The sequence below is a fragment of the Mytilus californianus genome, unplaced genomic scaffold (genome assembly GCF_021869535.1).
Source record: "Mytilus californianus isolate M0D057914Y unplaced genomic scaffold, xbMytCali1.0.p SCAF_14, whole genome shotgun sequence".
Classification (NCBI taxonomy): Eukaryota; Metazoa; Mollusca; class Bivalvia; order Mytilida; family Mytilidae; genus Mytilus; species Mytilus californianus.
In genome coordinates, this window is record NW_026262626.1 from 2,860,691 (window position 1) to 2,871,640 (window position 10,950).

The 10,950-nt window shown below is 32.2% G+C and overlaps 2 protein-coding genes across 2 annotated transcripts; one reads left to right on the plus strand and one right to left on the minus strand.

Annotated features, from left to right (window-relative positions):
- Positions 1 to 1,513: 1,513 nt before the first annotated feature.
- LOC127724866 (putative nuclease HARBI1) lies at positions 1,514 to 2,606 on the plus strand. Its single transcript, XM_052231872.1, has one exon. The coding sequence runs from the start codon at positions 1,602 to 1,604 to the stop codon at positions 2,514 to 2,516; it is 915 nt and encodes a 304-aa protein (XP_052087832.1). The 5' UTR covers positions 1,514 to 1,601; the 3' UTR covers positions 2,517 to 2,606.
- Positions 2,607 to 2,926: 320 nt separating this feature from the next.
- On the minus strand, positions 2,927 to 4,736 carry LOC127724867 (myb/SANT-like DNA-binding domain-containing protein 4). Its single transcript, XM_052231873.1, has 2 exons — positions 3,793 to 4,736; positions 2,927 to 3,341 (listed from the first exon to the last, which is right to left on the minus strand). Exons 1-2 carry the CDS (start codon positions 4,260 to 4,262, stop codon positions 3,038 to 3,040), a joined length of 774 nt encoding a protein of 257 aa, XP_052087833.1. The 5' UTR covers positions 4,263 to 4,736; the 3' UTR covers positions 2,927 to 3,037.
- Between the last annotated feature and the right edge of the window lie 6,214 nt (positions 4,737 to 10,950).

Sequence of the window (10,950 nt, forward strand, 5' to 3'; positions counted from 1 at the left end):
TGTCTTTACACATTATTCAGACTGTCAATGTGGACATTTGATAGGCTACCATTAAATTGTATTTCTTTTTTTAATTTTATGGCTCGGTTTAACTTCTTGTATGTATACATGCATTGTTCGTAAATCATGTTATGGTTTTTAATGTTGCCTATTTAATTCAAATTCGTAATTATTCAAATTATATATATATAAAAAAGTACTTTATGGTTTATCCCTATGATGTACTAAATGCTATGGGCTTTAGAAGTAAACCCATCACAAACTAATGTTTTTATATTTAACTAAACTGGTTATTAATTATATGGATTTTTCTCTTTCGAGAAAAAATTTAGAGTATGCGTCAAAAGTTATAAATATTTACTCGGTTAAAATTTACATCATTTAACATTCATCATGTTCATCGCAAGGTAAATAAAAATTATACGAAAAATCACTAAAAGCTGGAATATTATTTCAAAGATATTTTTCATTTTACAACTTTATTACGAGCATATACAATATAAACCTTTTAAAATGTAGTGCATTGGAATATCAGTATGTTCAGAATAAGTTCTGTAGCATGCCAGGAAGAAAATGAATATGAATTTGTTTTATGTATAGCAATATATTTATTTTATATATTTATTTATTTATTTATTTATTTATTTATTTATTTATTTATTTATTTATTTATTTATTTATTTATTTATTTTTATTATTATTATTATTATTTTCAATAGAAAAATCAAATTCCCGATGTATATTAAGTATATTTTAAGTGTAAATTAAAAGTCTATCTATGCTGGATAAGTAAGTTTGATGGATTCCCGTTATTTTTATAGTGGTATTACCGATATAAATTATTACTATTAATATTGAATGGTGGTATTCACCAGTCATTAAATTTCTAAAAAGCTGTATATTCAAAATTATGACTAAAGCTTAACGTTTTACCGAATCATGAGTTACGCAAAATATTTCTAAACTCTCATATCAATAATAACAAAAATAACTGAGAGTTAAAAAGGTCTACATTAGATACTTATTTTCAAATTTCAATTTAAAAACCTTTTCCTTAAGAAATTTAATAAATCTATGATCTTTATACAATTTTGATTGAAAAATGTCAAGTGTAGAATGAGAATCAGTTGCTCATGATCCCATATAGAAATAGTCGGATATAAAACTTTGTATTTAGAAAGGATCCAGGGCTTCGTAAAAATGTACTTCTATTTTGTTTGAAGATTTAAGATTAAAGATAAAGTTCAGCCTGGGGCCGTGTCAACGAAGCGGTTTTAGGACTAGGACGTGTCTTAGGGTGGTCTTAGGACACGTCTTAGTCCTAAGTCAGGTTAACGAAAGTCTCCTAAGTTAAGATATGTCCTAAATTTGGTCCTAAAGTTAGGATATATGAATAGGTGTCTTAGGATGGTCTTAGGATAGTCCTAAGAGTTATGATGTCCTAAGTTGAAATAAAAACAAAAAATATGGCCGCTGGGTATGTTCATGTAAGAAGGCGAGCGAATAATATTCGCCGAAACAGAGTGTTTAGGGACAGAGACAATCCATTAGACTATTTGGACGATGCTGATATTGTACGTAAATATAGACTTTCAAGACCAATGATTCTAGAACTTTGTGGAATGTTCCAAAATGAGCTCGCAAGGCCGACTAAAAGGTCCCATGCATTTCCTGTCTCATTACAAATAATGGTAGCCCTAAGATTTTATGCGACTGGGAGCTTTCAACTGGTTAATGCTGATGTCCATCGTATTTCTAGAGCTAGTGTTTCTACTATTACACGTGACGTCACACAATGTTTGAAAAATGTATGCAATCAATACATTTCGATGCCCACAGATCAAGCATCTCTTCAAGCTTTAAAGCAAGGTTTTTATGACATTTCAAATTTTACAAATGTTATTGGTGCTGTTGATGGTACTTATGTGCGTATCAAAAGCCCAGCTGTTGATGAACACTTGTACGTAAACAGAAAAAATTACCACTCGCTTAATGTAATGGGAGTTTGTGACTCAAACTTGAAGTTTTTAAACATTGTGGCAAAGTGGCCTGGTAGTACACATGACTCATTTGCATTGCGCAATTCAAGGCTTTGTGAAATGTTTGAAGACGGAGACATAAGCGATGGATGGCTTCTTGGGGACAGTGGATATCCACTTCGACCTTGGCTCCTAACACCAGTCATAAACCCAACAACAAGACAAGACCAACGTTACAACAGTTGCCATATGAGAACAAGATGTGCTGTTGAGAGGAGTTTTGGAGTGTTAAAATCTCGTTTCCGATGTATCGATACCACTGCAGGAACATTGTTGTACAGCCCAGTTAGATGTTGTGACATTATAGTAGCTGTTGTTGTTCTACACAACATGTGTATTGACAATAGAATTCCATTGCCTCCAGGAAACGATAATCCAAGAGATCATGGAAACATTGGTGGACAGCAATATGTTGGTATCCAAAATGATGGTGCAGTTATTCGTACTAGATTGATTAATAACAGATTCAACAATTAATAAAAAAAATATTCTTATCCTTCTTTTTTAATCACTAATGGGTTGTTCATTGCATGTATTCTTGTATTCTGATACCTGGATGACTATCTCACAGACATATAACCAATTAAATTTCATTTGGTGGTACAATGTACAAAGGAATTTAACAATTTTTAGGTTTAAAAGAAAGGAAAAGGATTCTTAAGGGACACTCAAACTCACAAGTCGAATATAAAACTGACAAAGACATGGCAAAAAAGAAAAAGAAAATGTCCAAGACAAATAAGAGTATACAAAACAAACCAGTATAGCGATTATCATTGTAAACTTATAGTTTTCAACGGAAATTATAATTGTATACTTATAGCTTATAGTTGTCGAAGGAAATAAGGTTAATTATTTACTAAAATGATAACTATATGATTATTCAAAATTGAACTATGACAAAAAGTATATTTAATCAATATGATAGAAATAGCAATGTATCACTCGTGATCACTGGCTCGATCTGAGTTTTCTGGAATATGCAAACTGATACCAAGTTAGGCCAAACGCAACTGTTCTTTGGCCTGTTCCAGCTGAAGGCGTTGGCGGTCAACAGATAGCTTATCTTTTTCTACGCGAAGTCTTTCCTTTTCAACGGTAAGTCTCTCCTTCAGCAGCCTCATCTTTTCTTCTTTCAATTTCAGTGTATCCTTTTCTACCTGCAGTCTTTCCTTTTCAATATTCAACCTTCCTCTCTCAATTTGAATCAGCTGCTGAGAATCACTATCGTCCATGGTCGAAGCAGTGGTGGTAATATTTCTGGTTGGCGTAGTTCTATTACTAGCCGGCTGATTGATGGTTCTGAAATAGAATGTTAAACATTAAGCTAATTCATAAAGACAATTTTTTGAATCGACAAAATGCATGAAAAGAATAACGTTGATTGACATATTTTGGCGATTACTGTGTGTGTGTGTGTGTGTGTGTGTGTGTGTGTGTGTGTGTGTGTGTGACGTTGTGGTCTATATACACCCACATCTCTTAGTTTTCAGTGTATTATCAAATAGTTGAATAAAAAACAGATGGTTATTAAATATATTTCAAATCTTAAAAAGGACAATCATTCAAAACGGGAAGAATAAATGTATTTCAAGCCAAAATTCGATTAATTGATTATCACATCCAGTGGCAAACATTACAAGCCCATCACGACCGGAGAAAGTTTAAAGACAGGCATGTCGAACCAATCATGTCGTCACCTCCTCCCCCTTTTTTTCGCTCTGTTTTACACAAGAACTATAAGAAAATAAACAAATTACCTGATTCATCTGATGAAGAGTAGGAGCTCCTTCTTGAAGATGAACATGACGGCATCGACAAATCCGTCGACGTTTCTTTAAAAGAGGCTGTATCTATTCCTCCGTCTATTCCATCTATAGGCGTGTCTCCAATAATTCCTACTACCTGATCTTCCATGGAGGAAATGTCTTCTGGGGGAGGACCTCCGCCTGTCTTTCTTGCCTCTCGTCTATTGTGTGCCACTTTCTTTTTGGCGTTGCTCATATATGTTGTCCATTTCTTTTGAATTTCTTCAACTGTTCTTTGGTGGTGGGTATTTGAAGAATTCATCTTTGTACAAATACCATCCCATGTCTTCTTCTTAATGTTATTTGTGGCAACATTTGACAGCTTGCTGAATAGTATTCCTTTATGTTTTTCAACTTCGGCCAGCATAATTTGAATTTCGATTTCGGAAAAATTTGGAGATCTTTTCTTGCTCATGTTGATTCAGTATACGAATTGAAATCGAGTGGACCTAAGTACAAAACTAGTTTATATAGTTAAATTGCAGCACGACAATAGCCTCTAAAAAGTTTTGAGACAATTAATTTAATCGTTTAAAGAATTTTATTCTTTCATTTTAACAGTTTATATTATGTTTCTATTATTATATGTTAAAACCTTTATTTTGTGTTTTTTTTTCATTACAGATGAGACCCCTCCCCCCTAAAAAAACACCAACAAAAAACCTTTAAATATATACAGAAATGCATAAAAATATTTCATTTCATTCACTTCATATTTTATTAATTAAATAAATATGTTAGGATGGTCTTAGGACCATCGTAGTTAGGACTGTCCTAAGATAGCTTTGTTTTACATCCTAAGACATGTCTCAGACACGTCCTAAGACCATCCTAAACAATGTCCTAAGACATATCTTAGGACATGTCTTAGGATACTTTCATTGACACGGCCCCAGGTTAATTAATGTACTAATTTTTCATACTAAAATATTTAGGGGATACTATTATCAAATGACTAGATGTAAGACGAAATATGAATTCTGAAACATATACTTAACGACGATTATATTGTAATTTTATTGCTGTGGTCCTGACCGGAATAAGATTTACACCTTTAATCATTTTTATCAGTAAGAGATAATTTAAAAGTAATATCTTGGTATATGATCATATGAACTTTTAATATTTCTGCTCAATGTGGGAACGTTTTACAAAAATAAAGTGTTATTTTTTGGTGTACATGTACGTGAATGTCATGCTTGTAAATTTTTCAAGTTATATATAAATTGTATTCACGTCGCCAGAGTCCTCGGGTGGGAGATCCACTCATTCAGCTTAAGAGCGGATTTGTGGCAGATTTTTCTCCCCACCTTTGCTATTCTTTGTCATTTATTCAATTGATATGATATTAGTTGATGTAATTTCGTATTAATTATGAACTTTTTTGTCAAATGTTTTATTTGCAAAATGTATTTTTTGCATTTTATGATTTTGAATAAATGACTTTTTTTTCGTCAGTTTAGTTTTTATATCATATAGCTAATCAAGCTCAGACTCTGGCCTGTGTATACATTGTATGTTTATGGTATCTAGCTGTCTGTCTTAAAACCAATTTTATTTGCTAATTGAAAATTAAGCTGAATAAAATAATTTAAGACAGCAGAGAAGATAATTCTGTTATAATTGTTTATTACTAAGACTTAAATAAACATGATAAAGAGTGAGCTATTTATACTGTAAATTTATGATGTTTCTAGTCTGGTCAAAGGGTCAGAGTGTCCTACTTAATCAAACGATAAATTGTTGAAATTAGATAACATGTTTTCACGTGCAGAGATATTTCACTTATGACCAGTGCATGATTGGATTACATCTTACTTATTGGTCAATGATCTTGCGGGGTCAGCACGAGCTCACGTGTAAGTGCGTTGTGGTCACTTCTTTTTACCATCAGCATTTGATGTGTCAACTTGTGATTCTTATCAAACAATTTATTAAAAATTTCCACCCACATACCTCCCTAAATGTTATCTTTTGGAGTAGATATGTACATATGTTTATTTGAGGGGCAGATTTTTCTCCCCACCTTTGCTATTCTTTGTCATTTATTCAATTGATATGATACAAGTTGATGTAATTTCGTATTAATTATGCATTATTATTTCATATTAAATATGAACTTTTTTGTCAAATGTTTTATTTGCAAAATGTATTTTTTGCATTTTATGATTTTGAATAAATGACCTTTTTTCGTCAGTTTAGTTTTTATATCATATAGCAAATCAAGCTCAGAATCTGGCCTGTGTATACATAGTATGTTTATGGTATCTAGCTGTCTGTCTTAAAATTTTAATTTTGCGACTGTTATTGTTTTCGTATTCTTATGTTATAATGCTCGACAATAGACTTTTACACTAAACACGAACTTCAATGTCACACGCTTCTATTCTTATAGCAGACATAGAAAAGTGTTTGACATACGTACCAAACACAAGGTGTTCTATTCTGGTGTTCAGATGACCTTTTGTCGTCTCGAAATCTAAATAAGAAGCCTTTTTGTGACTTAAAATAAGGAGAAGGTTTTCCTGCTCAAACATAAAGTTCACTTTTGAAATTTGTAAAGCTATTTATGCTTCATAAACAAGACTATATTTGCAAGCAAGCTTCGATGTTGCTTTATTTTAAAATATACAAAGCAATAAGGTCATATCAGCGCCATCTATCTTTGACCCAATTGTTTTAGACAACAGCAACGACAAAACAAAATAGATATTTCCCTGCTGTAAGTCATATCAAACAATGCTGATGTTTTTTTCTCAAATAAAAAAAAAAAACATACGTTTTATAGATGAATAGTATGCGGTAAGGGCTTTGCTCATTTTTGAAAGCCGTACAGTGACCTATAGTTGTTAATTTTTGTGTCATTTGGTCTCTTGTGGAGAGTTGTCTTATTAGCAATCATACCACATCATCATATTTTTATATGATAGTCTGACCTAAACAGATGTATGACGAATGTACTCAAGAAGTAGTTTTTTTTTTTGGGCAAAAATGAGGGAAAAAAATGATTGTGAGCGTTAATGATCTCGCAATGATTGGTTTTGCTTGTTTATTTGATATGGTATTGCTTACAATTTGATCTCTTCAATATTTTCTGTATTTTCTGTAACGTAAATTTTGTTATTGAAATTTATCCTAGCAACATTTTGAATTCAAATATCAGGAATCAAAATTGTAAGATGATTCGAATGACCAATTATATTTGACAATTATCAAATAAAAACAAGCAGAAGAAATGGAGAGACAAAAAGAGAAAACCAAAAAGCAGAGTTCTACAAAAAATGAATTATCAACTTGAATCCTCCGAAAAAGAATGCGATTTATATTGAACGACAAAATGCACCTGTCGTATAATATGCATGATTACATCTGTGTGTCATAATTTGATTATGCATATTCAACCACAAATTACTACATTACTATTGGCATTGTTTTGATTGAAATCTGCTGTTATTAAAGTTTCAAAATGATTTTAAATTAAGGAATATATCTTCTTCATGTAAAGCTATGGTTCCCTCTCCGGATTTAGTTATACTTTAAATTATCTTTGATTTGATCAGATATTCAACGTTTGTATCAGGTTTTGAGTTGCATATATGTTGGTCTCGAACTCACTGAAGAGACGAAATGCGCTTCTGGTGCAGTAAAAATGATACCGTTTATGTTAATAGTAGTGGAACTTGTTTTATATTTCTGGGTTTGTTTGGCAAAACTTCTTTTTTATAATATAACCAATAACAAATTGAATACAGTCTACTATTTTGTAAAAAGTACGCACTTAAAAGAGGGACGAAAGATACCAGAGGGACAGTCAAACTCATAGATCGAAAACAAACTGACAACGCCATGGCCAAAAATAAAAAGACATACAGACAAATGATAGTACAGATGACACAACATAGAAAACTAAAGACTAAGCAACAGGAACCCCACCAAAAACTGGGGGTGATCTCAGGTGCTCCGGAAGGGTAAGTAGATCCTGCTCCACATGTGGCACCCATCGTGTTGCTTATGTTATTACAAATCCGGTAAATAGTCTAATTCGGTAAGTCACATTCGTGAAAAGGGAAGGGTATTGTAGTTACGACATAAGGAACATATCCGATATCATCTGTGAAACGGTTATTCCATAACGGTCAACCAACTCGTGATGGCGTCCGTAAAATTTACGAAGGGATGATCTCAACTTCACCATTTGGAACTCTTGGCTTAATAGCTTCCTTGTGAGCAGCACGCGAACCTATTAATCGCTTTTGCTTTGTGATAATAAATATTTGTCATCAATAAATGACCTACAATGAACTGTTGTTGTTTGCGGGATAAGAGGATACCGTATTATGCAATACAAGGTCATTTCCCTATGTAATATAGATAAATTTCTGATATCAATGAAAAACAACACATCAAAGTTATATTGCTCACAAAGTCATCTTAAAATTTGCCATTTTGTTTCATTGGCAATCCTACTATGTTTCCTTATTCATATATAAGTTAATACGATGAATTTAACAGTTTTTGCATAGTTGTATAAGTTTCTTTTATCAAAGAATGGTCGATACCTGTATCAATCCAATATAGTACCTACAACAGCTGTTGTTCTAGTATGTTCTTAGAATGAACAGTTTGATGTACAATAAACTGAAAAATACCTTCCTTTTATTCAATAGCAATTTAAATGAATTGATTCAAAAAGAGTTATTTTCCCGGTACATCTATGAAATTTTATTCATACAACAGTCTAACCGATTTTTGGTGTTTCCTTTTTCTTTCTGCCAATTGAACTGTTTTCCTATGTCAGACAGATATGGGAGCATTTCAGCTAACACAAATATGTTTTTAGATGAATGAGTCACGTCGATATCTACCACAAATGTGCACTACTTTTCTTCTATATTTATTATCCTCAATTCACATAATCTATGAATTTGTTCAATAAGAAAATCGTCCGAAGACTTGTTTAAATTACAAATTGAAGAAAAAATGGACAAAGATAATTGTAGGATGTTTTCAAACCTCAAATAGCCTAAAATTGGCCAATCGTCGCACAGCATTAATTATAAGTCTTAAAGGTAAACATCGAAGCTTACTATTACAGAACTGCAACAGTAGTTTCAAAGTAAAATAATACATATTCATTTATTTGCTATGCTATTTTATATTGGCCAACCAAAACTAATAACTAGCTTAATATATGATGAATGCTCAGAGGATACTTGTTACTACAGTTAAATATGCCAACTTACATTAAATACTGTTTTATTTCATGTGTGGGCAATTATACACAAAACTATGTATAAAGTGCTACCAATATCACAAACTAGTCAAAACATTTACTAAATTTTATCATCGGTACAAGGACATCTTTCGTAAATATAAATCAATATTCAGACATCTTATCCGTTCAGGTATTTCACATCCGATCTTTTATGGTAATATTCTATACAAAGCACAAAAATGTCGTCATTCACCTCAAAAGCTAGCCAAACCTTTAAAGAGGGTGGTAAATGGTTATTTTAGTGCAACGTTTACGGCCTTTTTATTTCACGTGTTTTCGTGTTTTGACGTTTTATTTCTCGTTTTCTCGTGTTTGGTTCGATGTGCGTGCTTCGTGTTTCCCCTTATTTATTTTCCGTTTTTCCTGTCGGTACTCTAAATTTCTCGTGCTTGTCCCGCATTTGATTAAAAAGTAAACCGGGACTAATTCAAAGTCAGCTCATATATTGTTTTAAATTATGTATTAATGAACTGGTTCCAAGGATATTAATTGCTCTCTTCATTAATTTTATTTTAAACACACATTACTATGAATAATATTTTTTTTCAAATCAGATGCAACTAGCGGACGCTAAAAGGTGACCGCAGGGTCTTCATGTCCATTAATAATGACTGCATGATCTCCAAGAATGGCTGAGTAATAATTTCTAGTACTTTTTTCCTTATTATTTACGATTTTATTTCTCGTGCTTTGTTTTTCCCGATTTTTATTTTCCGTGCAACGTTTTTGCGAATTTTATTTCACGTGTTTCTGTGTTCAGACCCCCCTCCCTTTACCACCCTCTTTAAACAGACTTATTCAGAAGGTATATAGTTACGATTCTGTTGTCAGGTCATTAAAGATGGCATATTTTGGAATTAATATTGATTCACTCGTAGGGTCTTTGCATCGGAAATAAACACATTTATTCTAAAACCATTTGTTGGCATGATACGGGTTATGTTCTTCTCATATATTTTATGATGGTATGATACTAAACCCTTAACGGCCCAACTCAGTAAAGAGCCGTCTAAATTCTATTTGATTGATAATTTCAACTTACCGTGATCTTGATCCGTTAATTATCCAACAGTTCTCTAAATAAACTGCCGAAATTTACAAAAAGGAACTTACTTTAAATAAATCAAATATAAATAGCAATAACTGTCCTTTCCTAGTTTTAGAATTTTCTCCTTCACACGGATTACTCTATAAAAATATTCCGTCAAAATTTCGACAAAAGGGACGATTTTTCGTTCCGCATTGTTACTTTCCGATTAAGATTTTTTATTCTCGTCTTAGTGATTATATATCCCAACTCGTTCGCTATGCTCTTTTCCGTAGTGACGTTATAGATTTCAATGAACGTAATCTATATAGCACTGTTAGTAAGTTTGGGATTTTTTACCACAAATTAAATAAACCTTTCCTAAGGCATTTCATAGATATGAAGAAGATTTGGTTTGAAAGTCTGGCTGTACCTTTCAAAACTTATTACAAATAGGAGATCATAACCTACATGTAGTTTTTACGTTGATGTTGTTTATTAAACATGTAAATCTAGATACAGTCCGTGTAAATTGATCGATTCTTCAAATAAACTTATTCTAAAAGGTCATCACTTTAACACTGTGAAATGATTTTTAATATTGTTTTAACGATACAGACATTGATTTTGTATATTTAAACATAACTAAATATTATCGCTATATAGTTAAGAGCATTAACAATATTGCATTCGGTGGAAACTTATATTTTGGCATTGCACAAGATCCTTTTTTCTGTGACTGTTTTTGACGTCTTTTTTACAAATCCATTGGATGTGTTCTGATTGCTATTTTTGTCATGC

Bases quoted from the DNA above. Each gene is read 5' to 3' on its own strand.
- LOC127724866 (XM_052231872.1), top strand. From the start codon at position 1,602: ATGATTCTAGAACTTTGTGGAATGTTCCAAAATGAGCTCGCAAGGCCG.
- LOC127724867 (XM_052231873.1), bottom strand. From the start codon at position 4,262: ATGAGCAAGAAAAGATCTCCAAATTTTTCCGAAATCGAAATTCAAATT. The intron at 3,342-3,792 runs GTTTATTTTCTT...ATTCTATTTCAG, and splicing joins TCAGATGAATCAGGTAATTT to AACCATCAATCAGCCGGCTA.